General features: G+C 39.6%; 1 protein-coding gene across 2 annotated transcripts in view; it reads left to right on the forward strand.

Annotated features, from left to right (window-relative positions):
* The first annotated feature begins 16,550 nt into the window (after positions 1-16,550).
* The window catches only part of Flt3 (fms related tyrosine kinase 3), a 61,928-nt gene continuing 55,697 nt past the window's right edge, over positions 16,551-22,781 (forward strand). Inside the window, exon 1 of one of the 2 annotated variants that reach the window (XM_008825063.1) lies at positions 16,551-16,666. In XM_008825063.1, the coding sequence (XP_008823285.1) occupies positions 16,559-16,666 (108 nt within the window). In that variant the 5' untranslated portion in view covers positions 16,551-16,558. The remainder of the gene's footprint in view (positions 16,667-22,781) is intronic. The other variant, XM_008825064.2, reaches the window with a different exon arrangement.

The raw sequence follows: 22,781 nt of genomic DNA on the forward strand, positions 1-22,781 counted from the left end.
GAGGCAGGCAGATCTCTGTGAGTTAGAGGCCTGTCTGGGGCTACACAGTGAGTTCCAGGCCAGCTGGGGCTACAGAGAGACCCTGTCTCAAAAAGACCGACCAAAAAAAAAGAAACCTAAAATAAATAAAATAAAATAATAAAAATTCAAAAGAATAGGAATCCCAGGGGTTTTGCCTTGTAAATCTACTTAAATGTAAGTAGATTGGGGGAGGAGGGGTTGGAGAGATGGTTCAGTGGTTAAGAGCACTGATTACCCTTGCAGAGGACCTGGGTTCGATTCCCAGCACCCACATGGTAGCTACAAACCATCCTTAACTCTAGTTCCAGGGGAATCCGAAGCCCTCTTCTGAGCTCTACGGCATTGCACAACACAGGTGCACTCACATACATGCAGGCAATACATTCATACACATAAAATAAAAATAGTAAACAAAATATTTTTTTAAATGTAGATAGATAGAGTGCAGTGAATGCCTAGGAAAGAGGCAGTGAATGTTCTTCCATTGAAAGCAAAATGAATGGTCCGTTCCATAATTAAATATGGCTGCATTTTACATTTAAGGAAGAGGCAGTTTGAGGTGGGATTAAGGAGTGGTATATGTGAGACAGAGTCTTATGTAGCTGAGGTTGGCCTCCAACTCAACATGTAGTCAAGAATGACTTTGAACTCTTGATCCTCCTGCCTCCACCTCTCAAGTGCTATGATTACAGGGCTACACTCTCATGCCTAGCTGGGAGGAGGGCATTTGTTTTTATTACTTTCGAGATGGGGTTCTCACTATGTTAATCAGGCTGGTCTTGAACTCCTGGGATCAAGCAATGAGTTCCTGCCTCAGCCTGCCAAGTGGCTGGAGCTACAGGCTCAGGCCATGGAACCAAGCAAGAAGCAATTTTCTGAATGATTCTCTGAACAAATTTGTTGATTACATCTTAATTTATTTATTTTAATTTTTATTTTTATTTTATGTGTATGAATGTTATGTCTGCATGTGTGTAAATGCACCTGTGTTGTGTAATGCCTATGGAGGTCAGAAGAAGGCATTGGATTCCCCTGCACTGGAGTTATGGATGGTTGTTAGCTGCCATGTGGGTTCTGGGACTCGAACCTGGGTCCCCTGTAAGAGCAGTTGTCTCTCCTGCCCCAAAACCTACTTTTTTTTTGTCTTTTTGAGACAGGGTCTCCCTGTAGCCCCAGCTGTCCTGGATCTCCCTATGTAGACCAGGCTGGACCTTGAACTCACAAAGATCCACCTGCCTCTGCCTCCCAAGTGCTGGGAGTAAAGGCGTGCACCACCATGCCCGGCAACTACATTTTATTCTCACAGAGTGTTTGTGCTCTGTTGAGAAGCACCTCCCCTCACTTCCAGGCCTCTCTGCAGTTTCATGTGTTCTTGATTGTCCTCATTCTCTCAGAGATCAGTGTGACAGGAGGCTATATCATTCAGTGTTGGAGATTACCTTTAAAAGAAAAAGACAGACAAAAAGATGGATAGATAGGTTACTATCTTTCTGACTCAACAAATGCCTTGTAGATATTACCTTAATCTTCAGATTAAGATTTTTATTTAGCCAAAAAGCAAGTGATCTCAATAGTAAAGAATATTTTTGTTTTAAATTTTAAAAGTTAATTAGCATCCAAAGTAGAGTTTTATTGTTTTCATTTGTATTTTTTCCTTTTGGATTTTCCAGACAGGGTCTCACTATGTAGTCCCAGCTGGCCTCAAGTTCTCCCGCCACCATGTCCAAGCCTCTTGAGTTTGAAAGGGATCTTACAGATACAGCAAGTAAGAAATTGGAGAAGGGTCAAGTGTGATGGCTCATGCCTTTAATCCCAGCACTTAGCAGGCAGAGGCAGGAGAATCTCTGTGGGTTCAAAGCCAGCCTGGTCTATATATTGAGTATATTGAGTTCCAGGCCAGACTCTGTCTCAGAAAAAAAAAAAAAAGAATTTGGAGACAGGAAATTGAGGGGCTCAAAAGTGGCTTAGTTTGCCTTATAGCTTGATGGTACTATTCTGCTCTGTCCTTCATTCATGCTGAGATAAACTCTGGTGACTCTCACAGTAAGGGGTTTGTCTGAGTAGAGTGTTTTGGAGTCTGGGTGATTTTGTCGTTGGTGGTGGTTGGTTGGTTGGTTTTTCTGAGGCAGAGTCTTATAGCAAAAGTCTAGAACTTGCTATGTAGCCAAGGCTGGCCTTGATCTTGAGATATTTTTACCTCAGCCTTCCAAGTGCTGGGATCACCATACCTGGCTGACTTTGTAGCCTTGTCTTCTTTTTCTGTGACTTCCAAAAAGGTTTTAGCAGAAGTTAGATGGTCAAAGGTTTTTCCTACCCTTTGAGGCAGAATGTGAACTTTGTACCTGGATGATTTACTTTCTATGACAGTATCCTCAGTGGTTCTGAAATAATGAATGCTTTTGCAGTCGTTACCGATGGTCGTTAATTTGGCTCACACAATTCTGTTCTTTGAGTATCAACACATGTGAAGGAAATATAAAAATAATATAAAGCACACACGATGTTCTTTTGTGGCTAGAGGAATTGCATAAGCTCCCAAAAGAGGAACTATTGGTATTTTTTTTAGATTAAACAGTAAAAAAATTTTTCACTGCTGTCATTTTGAGGTTGATTAGTAGCCAAGACTCCACCATAGAATTATTTACAATCTACATTGAAGCAGGATATTGCCAGTATTTATCTCAAATACTGTGCTCTGCTTATAAGATATTCACTAAATTCAATCTTCAAATTCTTTGCTATTTGAGTAAGGTTTTCCTAATGCTAGATATTCTGTGCTTGGAGAAAACACAGATAGAAATATTAGGGCTCACAAGACAAGTAGGAAACTTGTTCTTTTCTTGTGGAGATAGCTCTGCACTTAAGTTCCTCATTTTTGAAAAGGAGACATCTTCAGCAGATGAATCCTGTAATGCCTTGTTTAGGCAGGTGCCTTGTTTCTGCAGCTTTGCAGAGAGATGAGAAGTCTGAAAATGAGGCTGGAGAGATGGCTTAGTGGTTAAGAGCACTGGCTGTTCTTGCAGAGGACCTGGGTTTGGTTACCAACACCCACATGACAGCTAACAACTATCCATAACTTCAGTTCCAAGGGATCTGGCACCCTCTTCTGGCCTCTGCAGGCTTTGCATGGCACAGATGCATTTACATACATGCAGGCAACACTCATATACATAAAATACAAATAAATTTTAAAAATGTAAAAAATAATAAAGCCTGGGGGCTGAAGACATGGCTTAGCGGTTAAGAGCACTGACTGCTCTTGCAGAGGACCCAGGTTTGATTCCCAGCACCCACATGGTGGGTACAAACTGTCCTTAACTCCAGTTCCAGGGGAATCAGAAGCTCTCTTCTGACATCTGTGGCATTGCCTGGCACAGGCGCACTCACATACATGCAGGCAATACACTCATACACATAAAATAAAAATAATAAATAAAATATTTTTTAAAAATAAATAAAATAAAGCCTGAAAATATCATAACAATTTAGAGTGAAGGCTGGAGAGATTGCTCAGTGGTTAAGAGCACTGGCTACTCTTGCAGAGGACTGGGTTTGATTTTCACCACCCACGTGGCAGCTAACAACCATCCTTAACTCCAGTTCCAGAGGATCCAACAGCCTCATCTGGCCTCTGTGGGCTTTGCATGACATGAGTGACTTACATACATGCAGATAAAACACTCATACACATTAATAAATAAATAAGATTTAGAGTCAAAACTTGGGATTTAAGATTCCCCTCTTTCTTCCCCTCTCGCCTTCTTTCTCACCTTTACTCCTTTGGTTAAGTACTTTTAAGTACTATCTATGTCTAAGACTTGTATTAAAAACTGCTCAGGGCTAGGGTGTAGCTCAGTGGTAGAGCACTTGCCTTAGCATGCACAAAGACCTGGTTCTATCCCCAGCACCCACCCAAATATTATATAGTACCTCCAAATGCCACACAACACTGCCCTCAAAGAGTTCCCAGGTTAATGATGTGCTGGCAGCAAGAGTTTAAATGCAGAGGTAAATCTGTGATGCAATGTTAGAGACATGCATAAAAACTAAGACTCTAACCCAGAGAAAACAAGGCAAAGCTTCCAAAAGGAGACCATCCCAGAGGCACATCTGGGAAGATTTGTGATTGCGGATGGGGAGAGCAGAGGCTGAGGATGGTCCCAGCAAATAGGATAGCAAGGAACAAGGTTCAGAGGTAACAAACCTGAGGAAAGCCAGAATTCCGTTTCCGGTTGCTGGAACATAATACATAAGGTCTCCAGGATTACAGTGGCTGCCATTTATAAAGTTGAACTCAGAAAATTGGTTTTCAATTATTTTTACATTTGCTTATTTACTTTGCGTGTATGTATGTATGTATGTATGTATGTATGTATGTGTCAGCACATGTGTGCCGAAGCATGTGTGTGGAGGTCAGAGGACAACTTGAAGGAGTCAGATTTCTCTTTCCATCATGTGAGTTCTGGGGATCAGACTTAGTTCGATAGACTTGGCAGCAAGTGCCTTTACCAACTGAGACATCTCTTGGGCTCCCTAGAAAATTGTTTAAAGGCTGTTTAGTGACTAGTGCTTTTTTTTTTTTAATCTATGGTTGCCATCATAATTTGTAAGGGGTGTGTGTGTGTGTGTGTGTGTGTGTGTGCGCGCGCGCACGCACACATTTTTAAATGTTTCTATTTTATTGAGCCAGAGTCTTGTTTTGCAGTCCAGACTGACCTGGAACTCTTGACCCTCCTGCTTCAGCCTCCTGAGTACTGGTATTCTAGATGAGAATCACCACATTCCCACACCCAACCATGGAAGGTACATTTTGGTAATATGACAGGGGCTTGGCCTTTAGTTTTTTTAAAAAAATGCCAAATACTCTTTTAAAATTACATTTATTTATTTATTTATTTTGGGGTGGCTGTATGTGTGAACGCTGGAGGACAAGCTGGAGATTTGGTTACCTCCACCAGGTAGGTACCAAAGGTCAAGTTCAGGTCCTTAGGCTTGATGGCAAGTACCTTCATCTGCTGAGCTTGCTCTCTCTCTCTCTCTCTCTCTCTCTCTCTCTCTCTCTCTCTCTCTCTCTCCCCCCACCGTGTGTGTTTTATTTACTTACTTTTGAGAAAGTGTTCGTTGCTTTCATTGGTTTTCAAAGGGATCTGTGAGTCAAAAAAGAGGTAAGAAAAAAAAAGAGGTAAGAACCACTGCTATCAGTTGTGGGGGTTTTGAACAAAGGACGTGTGTTGTCTGTGTGGAGAATGGATAGCATGTCAGCAGACTTGCAGGGAGGCTGCCTAGGAAGTTGTTGGCAGTGGTCCAGGTCAGAGTCAGCTACCAAGACTTTATGACAATGGTAATAGAGATGCTGAGCTGAGAATAGATTTGAGACTAGAATTGACTGCTGTTTAGATGGGAAGTGAGGATGGGAAAGGAATCAAAACTGCCTCCTGGAGCTGGGTGGGTGGCCACAACTGTAGTCCCAGCTGCTTGGAAGGCTGAGGTAGGAAGGTCCTTTGAGCCTGAGAGTTCAAGGTCAAAAAAGCTTTGACTGTCTGGCTTCCATGAAGTGGATGTGCTAATACTGAGGGAGAGAAAGAGGTAAGAGCAGTGGAAGGAAATGGGGAAGGAAAAAGTGAGTTCAGTTTTAGTTAAGATTCCTGGCACCACCCAGATATATAGCTACGTGCTCAAAGATATGAGGCACACAGGGGTAGAAGTTTGGAGTCCTTGAGTAAATAGATGGTAGTTTATAGGGAAAGAGCATAAAATAGATGAGTAGAGAAAATGGGAGCTTATCCACTGCCCTCATTTACCAGATGAAGAAAATGGAGATTAAATAATGTGTTCAAGTTTACTGTACTGTAAACTAAAGTTCTAGTGGGGGTTTCAAACTCACGATGTTTCCAATCCTTTTTTTTTTTTTTTTTTTTTTTTGGTCTTTTTGAGACAGGGTCTCCCTGTAGTCACAGCTAGCCTGGATTCATTGTGGAGACCAGGCTGGCCTTGAACTCACAGAGATCCACCTGCCTTTGCCTCCCAAGTGCTGGGATTAAAGGCACGTCTCCAATTTTTACTGCGTGCTTTTTGCCTCACAGAAGCCTCCACTTGAAAGTGAGGTATTCTGACATTCTCCTGTTGGTTTTATGCAATCTAAGTTGTAGCTTTGCCTTTAGAGAGAAAATATTTATTTATTTTTGGGTTTTTGTTTGTTTGATTGTTTTGTAACACAGACTTACTGTGTAGCCTTAGTTAGCTTAGAACTTACTGTGTAGACCAGCCTTGCCTCAAATTTGGGGTAATCCTCCTGTTTCTGTCTCCTGAGTGCTGGGATTACAAGCATGTATTACCATACCTGGATTTTTTTTTTAGCCAAATGAAGCTGGACTCTGTTAAGATAATGTTTGAATATAGACATAAGCATAAGTCTAAAAGGAGAGCGAGAGAGAGGGGAGAGAGAGAGAGAGAGAGAGAGAGAGAGAGAGAGAGAGAGAGAGAGAGACACTTAAGGAAAGAATATACAGGCAGGAGGCATGAACTTCTTAAGACCAGACTTAAACCTAAACCTAAAAGAATATAACCTTGACAGCCATTTTTCTATTTCCAAAGCTGCCTTCATGACTCCACATGGATTTGAAACAAGAATCTGGGAATTTTCATGAAGGCTTTGGGATATATTTTTGGGAAAAAAAAAAAAAAAAAAACCTTACTGATACGGCAAAATATCCATCAGCTGCTTAAAGTCAGATTTAATGAGCCATGATTTTCTGTAGTAATTTCGCCTTTTTAAATGTCTAGTTCCAGGAGTCTATTTGAAACATTTGCATAACTGCCACCACTGTTGCAATGTAGAACATTTCCATTCACTCCCCAATTCCCTTACAGTCCACTGTAGTCAACCCCAGCTCCCTTATGCTCCACCATAGTCAACTCTACTTCTCTGCACCTAACCCCTGTCACCCAGTACTCTTTTTTGTTGTTGCTGTTGCTACCATTCTTCATTTTTCAGAATATCACATACATGGAATTGTATAACATGTGGTCTTTTGAGGCTGTTTATTTCACATAGCATAATTTTTTTTGGAGACAGGGTCTCACTCTGTAATCCTGACTGACTTGAACTTGTATGTAGACCAGGCTGACCTTGAACTCTCAGATATATGGCTGCCTCTGCCTCCCAAGTGCTGGGATTAAAGATGTGTACCACCACACTCAGCCCAGCATAAAGATTTTGAAAATTATTCACACTGTTTTATACCAGCAACTTTTCCTTTCTGTTGTTGAGTAGTGTTCAAATATGTGGCTAAGCCATAGTTTATTTACCCACTAAGTGGCTTTCTGGTCCTTATTTGCTCCCAATTTCTGTTAATTATGAATAAAACTGCTATAAGCATTTGAGAACAGGAGTTTTACATGAGCATAGTTGTACTTTCTACTGGGTAAATATGTAAGAATGCTATTGCATACGTGAGTTTTGTGCTAAGCAAAGTCTTAAGTTCTCTCAAAGCTCCAAACTGTTTTTTCAAAGTGATTGTCCTCTTCATCTGCCTCAAGTGTCCATGGGGTTGTGGTTGCTCAATATCATTTTTAGCACGTGCTGCTGTCGATTTTCTGTTTTTGTTTTTTTGGCCATTCTAATAAGGGTGTAGCAATATGTCATTGTGGTTTTGATTTGTATTCCCCTAGTGACTAATGGTGTGAAGCAACAGCTCATGGCCTTAATTGTAGTCCTCATTTGTTTGGTAAAGTGTCTCCTAAAATGTTTTCCCATTTATTACTGGGTTGATTATTTTCTTATTATTAGTATTAGAGTTATTTGTATATTATAGATACAAATTCTTTATCAGATATGTGATCTAAAAATACCTTCATCCTGTAAATTGTCTTTTTCATATTTTATCAAGTTTTAGAGAAACAGAAACTATTAATTTTGATGAGGTCCACTTGTAGAGAAAAGTTAACCTTACTCTGATCATATCTAAGGGTAAAAGCTAAACCTGCAATAAATAAAATATTTACAACAAATTTAATTCCCCCCCCCAAAGTTCAAGAATACTTAATAGAGAGCTGTACATATGGCTTAGTGATAGAGCATTTGCCTAGATGTACACAAAAGCCCCATGTTCACTCTCCAGCATAAACAACAGCAACAATAACAAAATAAACAAATACAAACACTGAAGTAAGATTCATGCTGTCTAGCACCCAACCATAAATTTGTGGACAGCACTGAGGATGGTGGTACATGCCAGGAATTCCAACGCTTGGGAGGTGGAGGCAGAAGGATCAGGAGTTCAAAGCTAGCCTCAGCAGCTACAAAGTGAGTTTGAGGTCAGTCCAGACTACATGAGATCTTGTCTCAAAAATAGAGGGGAGAGGCTGGAGAGATGGCTCAGAGGTTAAGAGCACTGGTTGGCGGAGGTCAGAAGAAGCTGTTAAATTCCCCCAGAACTGGAATTACAGAGAGTTGTTAGCTGCCATGTGGGTTCTGGGACTCAAACCGGGGTCCTTTGTGAGAGCAGCCAGTGGTCTTAACCACTAAGCTGATTCTCCAGCCCCATAACTTAAAATTTTTTAAAAATAAGTAGACAAAGAAAAATTCAACCCATAATAAAGAATTAAAATTAATCATTCAAAATGAACCCAGAAATGACATAGAAAGTGAAACAAGTAGACAAGAACATGAAAACAGTGATTATGGTGCCAGAGAGATGGCTTGGCGGCTAAGAGCACTGGATGCTCTAGCAGAGGACCTGGGTTTGGTTCCCAGCACATAGTGACTAACAACTATAACTCCTTCAGGAGATCTGCCACCCTCTCTGACTGCCTCCATGAACACCGTACACACTGGTGCACTTACATTCATACAGGCAAAACATTCATACACATAATAAATTAAAAAATGTAAGACATATATTATAATTATATTCAACTTATTTCTCAAAATTGAAGAAAGACTGTGCCTGTTAAGCAGAAACGTAGTAGATATTAAAAGTTACTCAAACTGAACTTCTTGACATGAACATCACGATTACACTGGGTGGGTTAATAGATTAAAAACTGCTGAAGAAAAGATGAGTGAACTCAAAATTGTAGTGATAGAAAGTGTCTGGAATGAACAGAGAATGAGGAGCTATGGGAAACCTTCGGTGGTCAAACATAAATGTATTTAGAGTCCTGAAAGAAAGAAGGAAAAGGAGGAGGGCAGGGAAAAATGTTTGAAGGAACTGGAGGAAAAATTTTCAAAGCTGATAAAGATAAGTCCACAAGTTGAAGATACCCGGTAAAATCTAGGTACATGACATACAGAGAAAACTACAGAAGGCTCATTATAATCAAATGGATTAAACATAGTCATCAAAAAAAATCTTCAAGACATCCAAAGGGAAAAAACACATTTGTTCAGCAGATTTCTTGTCATAAACATTACACCAAAATACAGCACAGCATCTTTATTTAAAATTACATTTATCTGTTCATTTGTATGTATGGGCATGTGTGTGGGACAAACATGCCACAGGGCACATGTGGAAGTCAGAGGGGAATTTGCAGCAGTCAGTTTTCTCCTTCCACAATGTGGCTCCTAAGGATAAAATCAGGTCCTCAGGCTTGGCAGCGAGCACTTGTATCCACTGAGTCATCTCACTGACCCTGTAGAAAAATAATAACAGAAGTGTAGAATTCTATATCTAGAGAAACGCCTTTCCAGAAATGAAGATGAAACGGTTACTGTTTTAGATGTATAAAAACTGAAGGAAGGGCCAGCAAGATGGCTCATCAGATAAAAGCACTTGCTGTGCAAGCTCAGCCACTTGACTTTGATTCCCAGAATCCGTGATGGAAAGAACCAACCCCAAAAACATGTTCTCTGACCTCCACACATGTGCTGTACACCTACATTCATATACACAATAAATAAAATTTATTTTTTTTTAAAACTGGAAGAGCCAGAGGTGGTGGTGTACACCATTAAGCCCAGCATTCAGGAGGCAGAGGCGGGTGGATCTCTGTGAGCTCCAGGTCAGCCACGGCTACATGGTAAGACCCCCATCTAAAACAGCAACAACAAAACAAAAAAACAAAGAAAAAGACAAGACCCCAAAAACTTGAAAGAAATAACCATTACCAAGCCAGCAAAATAAGAAACATGAAATGCAACCATTAGACAGAAAGAAAATAATACAAGCTGAAAATCCAGATTTACATAAAAGAATGAGGAACACTAGGAAAAAAAATAACTGTTAGTAAATAGTCTTTTTATTATTTAAATCCTTTTCAAGTATTACTATTTAAAGCCAAACTAATGACAGTGTCTTGTGGGGTATATCACTTCTGTAGCAATCCAGTGTGTCTACCATAACCCCAAAGGGCTGAAACGGAAACACACTGCTGTATGGTTCCTGTGATGTGAAGTAGTATGACAGCTTGAAAATGTAGACAGTGTCAAGGTAGAGATGTGGGGGTACAAACCATTAAAAGAACACAGCATGACAGTGGGTAAATTAAGAATGGAAAGGAAGTAGAATCATTTTAAAAATTCAAGGGACTGAGGAGACCACTCAGTGGATAAAAGAATTTGCTGTTGGAAGCACAAGGAACTGTGTTTGGATCCCTGACACCCATGTAAAAGCTAGGTGCTGTGACATGAGTTTGTAACATCAGTGCTGGGAAAGACAGAATCAGGTGGATCCTGGAGATTTGTGGGCCAGTCTAGCCGAAACAGGGAAATCCAGGTTTGGTGAGATACCCCGTCTTAGAAAATAAGGTAGATAGCAATAGAGGAATGCACCCAACATCAACCTCTGGCCACCATGTGTGCATGCATGGGCACACCACACACACACACACACACACACACACACACACACACACACACACTAAGTAAATAAAATTTCAATTATTTTTTCCTAAAGGAGGCAGAAAAGAGTAATTAAGGGCAAATGTGGGACTGAAGAGGTGGCCCAGCAGCTAGGAACACTGACTGCTCTTGCAGAGGACCTGGGTTCAGTTCCCAGCACCCCCTTGACAGCTAATTGGCAAAAGATCAATTAAATTGATAAACCTCTAGGCAAAGCAACAAGAAAACAATGAGCAAAGATCAAATTGCCAATATCAAGAACTTGAGAGGCAATATAACTGCAGAACCCACAGACTTTAAATGTATCTATGAGGGGCTGAGGGTAGAGCTCTTTGGTAGAGTGCTTGCCTGGTATTCAGGAGGCAGTAAGTTCATCCCCAGCACTGGAAAACAACAACAACAACAACAATAAAAGTAAAAACCAAGCAAGCTAAAAATCAAAACAAAACAACAGCAGTAGCAATAAATTTTATACCTTTACTGTGATAGTTTTGACTTAATGAAAAAATTTCTTGAAAAACATACTACTGAAACTTATTCAAGAAAAATTGATACGCTAAGTATTGGTATAATTTGAAACCGTAGTTTAAAATTATTCCTACAATGGAAACTAGTGGAGCAGTTGGCTTTTCAGGAGGATTTACCAAATATTTAAAGAAGAAATAAAACTAATTCTATATATACCTGGGCATGGGGACACGTGCCTGTAAGCCCAATACTTGGGAAGTTAAAGCACGAGAATCACTGCATATTCAAGGGCAGCCTGGACTATAGAGTGAGACCCTTTCTCAAAAAGCCAAAACCAAACATAAATACAAAAACATGATACACTATCCTGTGGGTATTGGAAGATTCAATGTTGTTAAAATGTCACTTTTGCCCAAATTGATCTGTGACTTAATGAAACTCCTTTCAGAATTCCTGCAGATCTTTTTGTAGGAATTGGCAAGTTGATTTTATTCTAAAATTCATATGGAATGCAAAAGGCCTATAAGAGCCAATCCTACTTTGAAAAGAACAAAGGTGGGGACCTTCAAGTACTTGATTTCAAAACATGGTAAGGCAACGGCAATGAAGATGTAAAATATTGGCAGCCGAACAAATAGACTAACTGAACAGTAGAGTGACTTCAGAAGTAAACCAGAAATAGGTGGCCCATTTATTTTTTGACAAAAGTGTAAAGATAATTCAGTGGAGAAATCATAGTTTCTCAACAAATGGTGCTAAGACAATTAGATATTCGTATCTAAATATGTTCATACACAAAGTTTGGTCCATATGAAAACTTAACTCAAAATGGATTCTATACTAACTGCAAAACTAAAATGTAAATGTAAAAAAACTAAATGTGAAACCTAGAACTATATATAACTTCTAGGGGGGAACTTTTCTGATTTTAGGTTAGGTAAAGATTTTTATATATTTATACAAAACCAAAAGTATGAGTCATAAAAGAAAAATTGATACATTAGCGATCTTCGAGATTAATATTTTCTGGTTTTTAAAAAACAAAGTATTGCTAGGCATGGTGTCTCATACCCGTTGTGATGCTTAGTTTTAGTTGTCAACGTGACACAATCTAGAATCACCTGGGAAGAGTCTCAGTGAAGGATTGTCTAGGTCAGGTTGGCCTGTGGGCAAATCTGTGAGGGATTATCTTGATGGTGTTCATTGAATTGGGAAGACCTTGTACTGTGGGTGGCACCATTCCCTAGGCAAGGGATTGTGGATTGTGTAAAAGTGGGAAGGCGAGCTGATGGCAACTCTGCATGCATCTACTGTTCTCTACTCTTGACTGTGGGGTGTGATGTGACTAGCTGCTTCAAGTTCCTGCTGCCTTTACTTCCCTGCAATGCTGAACTGTAGGAATTGGGAGTCAAATAAACCTTTTCTCCCTTAAGTTGCTTTAAATTTTTAAAAATTAACTTTACTTGTATTTTATGTGTATGAATGTTTTGCCTGCATATGTGTATGTGCACCATGCATGTACAGTGCCTGCAGAGACCAGTGTCAGATCCTGTGAAATTGATGGTTGTTAACCACCATGTGGGTGCTGGGAACTGAATCTAGGTCCTAACAAGAGCAGCCAGTGCTCTTAAGTGCTGAGCCATCTCTTCAGCCCCACCCCCATTAAGGTGTTTTAATCAGGGTATTTTATCACAACAACAGGAAAGGAGACTAAGACAACCATAAAACCAGCACTGGGGAAGCTGAGGCAGAAGTTTAAGGCCAGTTTGAGCTACACGGTGAGACACTGTCTCAAAAAATGAAAAATAGCTGGAGAGATGGCTCAGTGGTTAAGAACACTAGCTGTTCTTGTAGAAGATCCGGGTTTGAATCCCAGCATCCACATGGCAACTAACAACTGTCTGTAACTCCAGTTCCAGGGGATCCGATGGACTCTGTCCTCCACGGGCATTGCACGATGTGGGTGCACTTACCTACATGCAGGCAATACATGCATACACATAAAATAAAAATAATAAATAAAATATTTGCGACTGGAGAGATGGCTCAGCGGTTAAGAGCACTGACTGCTCTTGAAGAGGACCTGGGTTCAATTCCCAGCACCCACATGGTGGCTGCGAACCATCCTTGACTCCAGTTCCAGAGGAAGCCGAAGCCCTCTTCTAACCTCCATAGCATTGCATGACACGGGTGCACTCACGTATATTCAGGCAATACACTCGTACACATAAAATAAAAATAATAAATAAAATATTTAAAAAGAAAAACAGAGTAAGGCACAGGGATACATGCCTATTGTCCTGGACTTGGGAGGCAGGAGGATTGCTGTGAGTTTGAGTACAGCTTGGGGCTACAGAGTGAAACCTTGTCTCAAACAAAACAAAAACAAAGCCAGGCATGGTGGTCTACACCTTTAATCCCAGCACTGGGGAGGCAGACGCAAGCAGATCTCTGTGAGTTCAAGGCCAGCCTGGTCTACATAGTGAGTTCCAGGTCAGCTGGGGCTACAGGGAGACCCTGTCTCAAAAAGACAAAAAGAAAGAAACAATACACGGTCCTTGTTTGGGAGGCTGTCTTTGAATCTTAAGTTCAAAGAGAGCCTGGGCTATACAGTAAAATCCTGCCTCACAAAACAACATAGCAAAATAACCAACACAAAACAAAAACAAAATCAAATAGCCAAAACAAAAAAGACCCACGCCACAGACTAACAGAAAATATTTTTGTACTCAATGACAAAGAGTACAAAGTTTCAGTTAGACTGGAGAAATACAGTCTATAGATCTATTATACAATGTAGAATTTGGTTAATAGTAATACGCCATATAAACGTCACTATTTGATTTCAACTTAAGATATAGTTTCTCTTTTCTGGGCCACTGGATGGACTCACTATTTTTTTAGTTTTGTGGATGGATAAAAAAATGAATAAATGTCATAATGATCATGTTTTAAAATGCATTAGCTAGATGTAGTAGTATTTCTCTATAGTCACAGCTAGTTGGATGGCTGAGGCAGGAGGATTGCTTGAATCAAGAGTTTGAGACCCACCCAGAGCCTTGGAAAGCCAATGAACAAAAAGGGCATATACCAAAACATACTGTACTCCATGAAAAAAATGTATGTGTAAATTTAAAGCATAATTTATCACAAAGTAACCTCATTTCCCAAACTTGATTTGGGGGTCTGGAGAGATGACTCAGCTGTGAAGGGCACTTACTGCTCTTGTAGAGGACCCAAGTTTGGTTCTTAGCACCCACATCAGGTGACTCACAACTGCCTGTAATTCCAGTTCACACACACACACACACACACACACACACACACAACATAAGCAATTCTAATACATAAAATTTTAAATAGAAGAAAGACTGAATGTCTCATTAGCCCAGATATTAAGAATATGACACAACTGGTTCATTCTATGTGTGGCCTGCAGGAATAGCAAATGATATTGTCTATTTGAAACAGCTTGGAAATTTGGGTACTGACAGATAAGCTCATTATCTTGACTATGGGGGTGGTTGTATAGGTAGCACTTTACACCCACTTCTAAAATGTTATGCCTTACTGTGCATAATTTGAGTAAATTAGACTATAAAATTTTGTTTCAAAAAAGAATAGAGAGCAAAAACCTTAGAGAGTGGGACAAGAAAGGATCTTAAACTCTCCAAGACTATCTATCTCAGATTACAGGGAGCAAAAATGAGTGAGTAGAGTAGACATTTACTTCCTGTCTCTACCAAAAAAAAAAAAAAAAAAAACCACTCAAACAACAGTGCAAATGACAGAGATGTATGTGCTAAGTGGCGATCTTCAGTCCTCTCACTGCAGTAAGATAGTGTGTGGGTTGTTGGAGGCTAGCAAGCTTGACTGTGGTATTCATTTCACAGTGTGCATGCATATCGGAATGTCGCAATGTACACTGAAATATTTGCAATTTTTATCAAATAAATCTCAATGTGAAATCTCAACATTTCATGCCATAATGAAACACATTATTTTGTATGCTATCTCAAAATTAATTAAAACTAGATAAACAAAAATAAATAGCTAAAAATAGCTCTAAAAATTCCTAAACTTGAGTATTGGGTTGGGGTGTACCTAATTTGAGAGAATACATTGGTAGAGTGCTTGCTTGGCATGCATTTCTAAGGTCCTTGATTTGATCTCCAGCAGAAAGAGACAGAGAGACAGGGAGAGAGAGAGAGAGAGAGAGAGAGAGAGAGAGAGAGAGAGAGAGAGAGAGAGAGAGTCTCTTAACTACAGGACAGCGAAAGAGAGCAGAGAGAACTTGACTGAAAGCACACCACCAGCAACCGAGAGAGAGAGCAGCCCACGCTAGAGAAATCTTTACTACAGGACCCCTAAAGTGAGTTGACAGAACTTGGCTGACAGAACACCACCAGCAACCAAGGGAGAGAGAAGTCCCCTCTGGAGAATCTGACCAGCCTAAGAGAAAAGACTCGAAAATGAACCTCCATAGGAGATAGGACGACAGGTCACCCCCATTCGACTTTCTATGGACACGATGCTTCTTTCTTGTGTATGAGCAGACTGTCAAGAATGACCAGTGGTTTGGGGAAAAACAATGAAATACAATAATAAAACCAAAAAGAAAGGCGAGAGAAGAAATCACAGAACTAATTCAAGAAAACTCTTACTTAGAGATATGCAAGTTTTGGACTGGTCCAGCAAGTATCCCATAGTATGACATAGCAGATGAAAGATCCCAGCTAGTACCCAACATAAAAGATGAAAATAGATTCTCAAAAAATCACATAATTTAGTGCACTGGTTATAAAGATCATAAAAGTGTCTAAACAGCTTATAACTTACTAATAAATACTAATAATTTATAGGTAGCTCAGCCTCATTTCAAAAGCTTAATAGCCTCATTTTAAAAAGCTAATAGCTTATTAAGCTTTTGAAATGAGGCTGAGCTACCTATAAATTGGACAGCAGAGCTACCTATAAATGTTGGACAGCAGAGGATGAGAACATTCCCATCACCACAGATGGTCCCTGCTTTCAGTGGCTCTACTCCTGATAGAGTAGACTGGCTTTCGTGAAACTGTACTTCCTGAACACTTTCCTATTGGCCTGTTTTCCCCGATTTCATTTTGTTTTATTGTTTTGTGGTAAGACAAATGCATGTTTTTTTTTTAAGGTGCATGTGTATCAACATCATTGTTTTTATTTTGTTTTACAGTTGTTTTGTCAGTAATGATATTTGAGACTTTTACAAATCAAGATCCGCCTGTGATCAAGTGTGTTTTAATCAGTCATAAGAGCAATGGTTCATCAGCGGGAGAGTCATCATCGTATCTCACGGTAAAGTAATATTGAAACTATAGTGTTAGCTATTTTGCCATGGCCAAATGGGCTTTTCTATCTATATAACACATTATTCATTTATCTTGGGTGCAGCAGGAGCATCTATACTGCCAGCCACCTTGTACTTCTTAGCATCAAGGTCTCTGTTCTGGGGTTGTGTGAGGCTGTGGCTTGGATCCCCAGCACTGAGGGCTCATGTTTTTGTATATGTGAGGGTCCTTGCATATGTGAGGATCATATATTTGGGTATGGATTTGAAAGGACATCAAAACCCTGTGTGAAGAAGTGTGAGCATTTCTCTCTCTCTCTCTCTCTCTCTCTCTCTCTCTCTCTCTCATTATTTGTTTGTTTGTGTTTATGTTTATGGGTATGTGCATGTGAAGGTCAGGGAACAACTTATGGGACTTGACTCTCTCCTTCCACCATGTGGGTTCCAGACACTGAACTCAGATGGTCAGGCTTGGCAGCAGGTACCTTTGCCCACTGAGGCATCTCACTGTCCACATTTCCCTTTCTTGTTAAGAACAATTCTGGCTTCTCTCCTAAGCCCGAGTCTCTATTTTCCAAACCACTTCCTGGATATAAATGGATTTCCCATTGGCACATTGAAACCCACTTGTCTAATTTTATCATTTCTGCTTCCCCAAAGTTGCTATTATTTTTGTACTGATTGATGTCTGTCTATAACCATCTATTCTCCAGGCTGGAAAGCTGAGCACAGTTTTGGCCTACTTCCCATATTTCCTTCACATTTCCATCAGTTACTGTGGCTTGCCAGTTCCCCTCCTATTCTCTAGTGTGGCTGCTCTTTCTCTAATTCACACCCTATTAGTCTCCTCAGAGTCACAACTCTTCAGGAACTTCTTACTGCCCCAGTTCATCTCCTACAGCTAGCTGCCAGACTAGCCTTCCTCAGGACCAGCTACAACCCTGCCCTTGTTTGCCAGACTCACATTCAGTGATTTCTCATTGTGTAGACTGATATACAAATTACTCCCTGTTCTGGCTCTGACTCTAGTCTGCTTTTCATTCTCTCTCTCTCTCTCTCTCTCTCTCTCTCTCTCTCTCTCTCTCCTCTTTCTCTCTCTCTAATATTTATTTATTAATATTATGTGTATGAGTGTTTTCCTGCTTGTATATTTGTGTACCATGTGTGTGCCTGGTGCCCATGGAGGCCAGAAGAGGGGATTGAATCTCCCAGGAACTGCAGTTATAAATGTTTGTGAACTGATATTTTGGTGATGGGAACTGAACCAGGGTCCTCACAAGTGCTCTTTTTTATTTTATTTTTATTTTTTTATGTGTATGAGTGTTTTGCCTGAATGTATGAAAGTATACCACACGTGTACATTGCCCATTAAGGCCAGAAAAGGGCATCAGATTCCCTGGAACAGAATTATGGACAGTTGCTGCCGTGTGGGTGCTGGAAACAGAATCTGGGTCCTCTGGAAGAACAGCCAGTGCTCTTAACCACTGAGCCATCTCTCCTGTAGAAAATACTCTTAACCACTGCACCATCTCTCCAGCCCATTTCTCTTTTTATAGTGATCATCTAACCTAGCTATTCCTACTTGTCTACTGTTAAATATGTATTTAGTGAATGTACTCAAATGAAGGACACTTAAATGATAGAGCACTGAAAGTATTAGAAATTTCTATACAACAAATAATAAAAATAGATCAGCTAACTCTATGGACATTTCCAAATAATGGCTCACTAATTCTGTTTTCTTTTATGTAAATATAACAGAAAAATACATGATGTGATGGTTTCCCCTTCCCCAAAAAATCAGAGATGAGAAATATTTTCAAGTTTTTTCTAAAAAAAAAAAAAATGTTTCAATAGCAACATTCTATCTGAATAGAAAAGCCTTGATTTAAAACACAAGTTTTTTCATGGCAAAAGCATTATTGGTTTTAATTTTTAAATATATATTGGTATCATAACAAGTCAGCTTATTAAAAATTAAGGCATTTGCAAATATAATAGAATTTCAGTGCATACAAAGAATAGTGTTTTGTTACGGTGTTTTCAACTTTAAAAAAAAATTATTTTATTTATTATTTTTATTTTATATGTATGACTGTATTGCCTGTATGTATGTAAGTACACCCATGTTGTGCAATACCCATGGAGGTCAGAAGAAGGCATCAGATCCCTTGGAACTGGAATTACAGATGGTTATTAGCCATCATGTGGATGCTGGGAACTGAACTTGGTTCTCTACAAGAGCAGTCAGTACTTTTAACCACTGGGCCATCTCTCCAGCCTGATGTTTTCAACTTTTTAATGTATTTTCAATATAGGAAAATATCTATTCATATTTATATGTTTTCTTTTCTTTTCTTGAGACACAGAGTCCCATTATGTAGCCCTAGCTGGCCTGGAACTCAGCAGAGACTGGCCCACCTCTGCCTCCCAAGTTCTGGGATTAAAGGCATGTGCTACCATATCTGGCAGTGCTTTCTTTCTTTCTTTTTTTTAAATTTAATTTGATTACATTATTTATTGTGTATATGTGTGGGTGTGGGCATGCCATGGTATAAGTGTGGAGGTCAGAAAACATATTTGTAATTGTGATTAAACACCATGACTAAATGTGACTTATGGAAGAGTTTATTTTAGCTTATGATTCCAGAAGGAGAGTCCATAATGTCAGGAAAAATATGGAAGCCAAAGCAGGAAGCTGGGAGATCATATCTTAACCACACACAGGAAACAAAGTGCAAGATTGGAAGCCATAAACTCTCAAAACCCACCCCCAGTGACATACTTCCTCCAGTAAGACTGCACCTCTTAAAGCCTCCATAACCTCCCCTACAGCACCACAAGCAAGTGTCCAAGAATTCAACACACGAGCCTATGGGGAACATTTCTCATTCAAATTTCCATGTTTTATTCCCTGGCTTCCAAAGGCTCATGATCATATCATAATGCAAAATGCATTTTGTCTAACTTCAAAAGTATCCTAGTCTTTCCCAATTTCAACACTATTTGAAAAAAGTCCAAAGTCTCCTCTGAGACTCAAGGCACTCTCTTAACTGTGATCCCCCTATAAATTTTTTTAAGTTACAATCTTCTGACATACAATAGCACAAAATATATATTTCCATTCCAAATGGGTGGAATGGGGTGGGGGCATAGTGAGAAAAGACCAAATCCAGCAGGGCAAACACCAAATCCTATAGCTCCATGTCTGATATCTTTAGTTTCAAAGGGTTTAGATGACTCAGTCCCTCCAATTTTGCTGCCTGCAACCTCTCTCTCTTAGGATGGGGCAAAAAGCAGTCAGATTCTTTACCAAAATAACACATGATGACCTCTAGCCCATTTTGCTTCTCTCTGAAAGCTCATGAACCCGGACTCCAAATTCCACATTATTGTCAGCACTACTATCTTCTACATTTCTACTGGAACGGCCTGTTAACCTCTACTTAGAGCATTCAACTGCTTTTCTAGTCTAAAGTTCCAAAACCTTCCACATTCTTCCAAAAAATATGGTCAGGTTCTTCACAGCAGCAATCCCACTTCTCCTGGTATTAACTTCTGTGTTAGTTACGTTTTTGTTGTTGTAACAAAATACTATGACCAAAAGCTGCTTATGGAAAAAATAATTTATTTTGGCTTACAGTTCCAGAAGGGGAGTCCATAATGGTGGGGGGAGGTGTGGTAGCAGGTGGCTAGAGCAGGAAGCAGAGAGGTCACTTTTCCATCCACACTCAGTAAGCAGAGAGAGCAAGCTAGAAGTGGGGCCAGGCTATGAACTCTCAAAGCCCACCCCCAGTGATGTGCTTCCTCCAACAAAGATGCACCTCTTGAAGTTTCCATAAGCTCCCCAAACAGTGCCATCAGATGGAGTCAAAGGCACGAGCCTATGGGGGCCATTCCTCAAACCACCACAGAAGACAGCTTGTGGGGGTGGGTTCACTCCTTTCACTGTGTAGGTTCTGGGGATTGAACTCACGTTGCCAGACTTGGTGATATGTACCTTAAGCCATGGAGATGACTAAGCCACCTTCTCAGCCCCAAACTTTGAATTTTTTTACATTTATTTAAAAAGTGTGTGTGTGTGTGTGTGTGTTACGATGTACATGTAGAGATCAGAGGACAACAGTTTTCACCTTCCACCATGTGGATCCTTGAGATTGAACACAGGTTGTCAGGCTTGGTGGCAAGTGCCTTTACCCACTGAGCCATCTCATCACCCCTTATATGATCTCTTACAAAACACAATTTCTAAAGCAAATGAATTATTACTTATCTTAATCCCTAATAATAAATCATACATAATTATTTTAGTATAATATGCTTACTCAATATTCAGGATTGTATGAAGACCAAGTAGTTCTTAAAGCATGTTAAACAAATAACAGTGCCATTCTTAAGCACAGCAAAGATGAGTACTCTTTCTCATGTGCTTTCTTGTTGAAGTGGGATCTGTTCCTTTGAGATGTTTCTCACATCAGTATGAAATAAATTTGTTAGGGTTTCAGTGGCTTTTAGTTTTTAATGGGTTTTATTTCTTCTGTGGTGCATAATTCTTGAACGAGACATATTTCTGGAAATCCTGTAGTCCAATTGTGTACTGAATAATGAGGCAGCCTTTGAAAAGTAAGTATACTTTGATTAGTAAGTATAGAAGATATACTTACTAATTAGAATTGTTCTATGAGGACAAGCTTTCCCTTTTCTGTTGTTTTATTTATTTATTCAATTATTTATTTAGTTCATCATGGACTCATAGATATGTAGTATTTATTTAGATCTTGAGCTTATGCAGGATAATACTCATCACTACCACACAACTGTTTCCATCATTTCTGTTTTTCTCATCATAAGTTCACGCTGATAGCCATGATTTCAATAAAATACCAAAGAGTTTGTTCTAGCCTACCACTTCCTTTTTTGTACTGCTCTCTCTAAAAGGGAGAAGCAAAGCTCACTACCTGTAATTTATTATTTAATTAATTTATTTATTATTCCATTCTAGTTTATAACCAAGTCTCAGATTGCTAACCAGTACCCCAGTGAACAACAGACGTACTAACCAGAGTACAGAATCCATGCACAGTGCTCTCTGTCTTTAGCTGTATAGAATCTGAAGTATTATTGTCTAAAGTCCATAAATGTTTGTGATTTATGCCAGTTCTTCTGCCTTGCCTTCTTCACTATGGTTTTGTGATTTATTTGTAACAGTTGAATTGCTTTGGTTTGTGTTCCATTTTGATGCCTTTCCACCATATTCTGGTTGGTTAGTTCCTCCTCATTTCCTCTCTTTCACTTTTTGACACAAGGTTTCATTCTGTAGCCTAGGTTGGTCTGAAACTCACTATGTAGATCAGATTGGCCTCTGACTCACAGCTATCCTTCCAAATTCCTGGATTACAGGCATGAGCCACTATGCCCAGCAACTGGCCATTTATTTACTTTTTGAGTCTGTGAAACAGGACAATGTTTCTAAAAGTCAGAGCTACATAAAAAAGTATATTTAAGGCTATGGGTTTTATTCAGTGGTAGAGCAATTGCTTAGCATGTATGAAGTCTGGGTTCGATTCCCAACACTGAAAAAAATATACTTGGAGAAGTATCCCTTCTTTTACCCACCACTGAATTTCCATCTTCTTCCTACTTGCCTCCTGTAGTTAACCAGTCCTTTTAGATTTTTAGATATTAGTCCCAAATTTCTTATATGCAAGTGAACATGTGTATCTCATATCCTCCTCTTCCTTGCACAGTGTAGCATACTTGAAGATGGAGAATTCTGCACTAAGCTCTTTTCATTGAATGTATACAGGAAATCTTTGCAGATCAGTTCATAGAGTGTGCCCTCATTTTTTTAACCACTGTATCATACATCATAATATTGTTGTGCCATATTGTTTAGTCACTGTCCTGTGTCTGGGGATTTGTATTGTTTCCAATATTACTCCACTGAGTATTAGCGATTTTTTTCTTCCTTCCTTTTTTCCATCTTCCTTCCTTCCTTTCTTTTCCTTTCCTTTCCCTTCCCTCCCTCCCCTTCCTTTCTTTCTGATTGTTTTTTTAAGACCGAGTCTTACTGTGTAGCTCTGGCTGGTGTGGAGCTCTCTATGTAGACCAGGCTGGCCTTGA

This window comes from Nannospalax galili, unplaced genomic scaffold, assembly GCF_000622305.1.
Source record: "Nannospalax galili isolate Female #2095 unplaced genomic scaffold, S.galili_v1.0 scaffold768, whole genome shotgun sequence".
NCBI classification, from domain to species: domain Eukaryota; kingdom Metazoa; phylum Chordata; class Mammalia; order Rodentia; family Spalacidae; genus Nannospalax; species Nannospalax galili.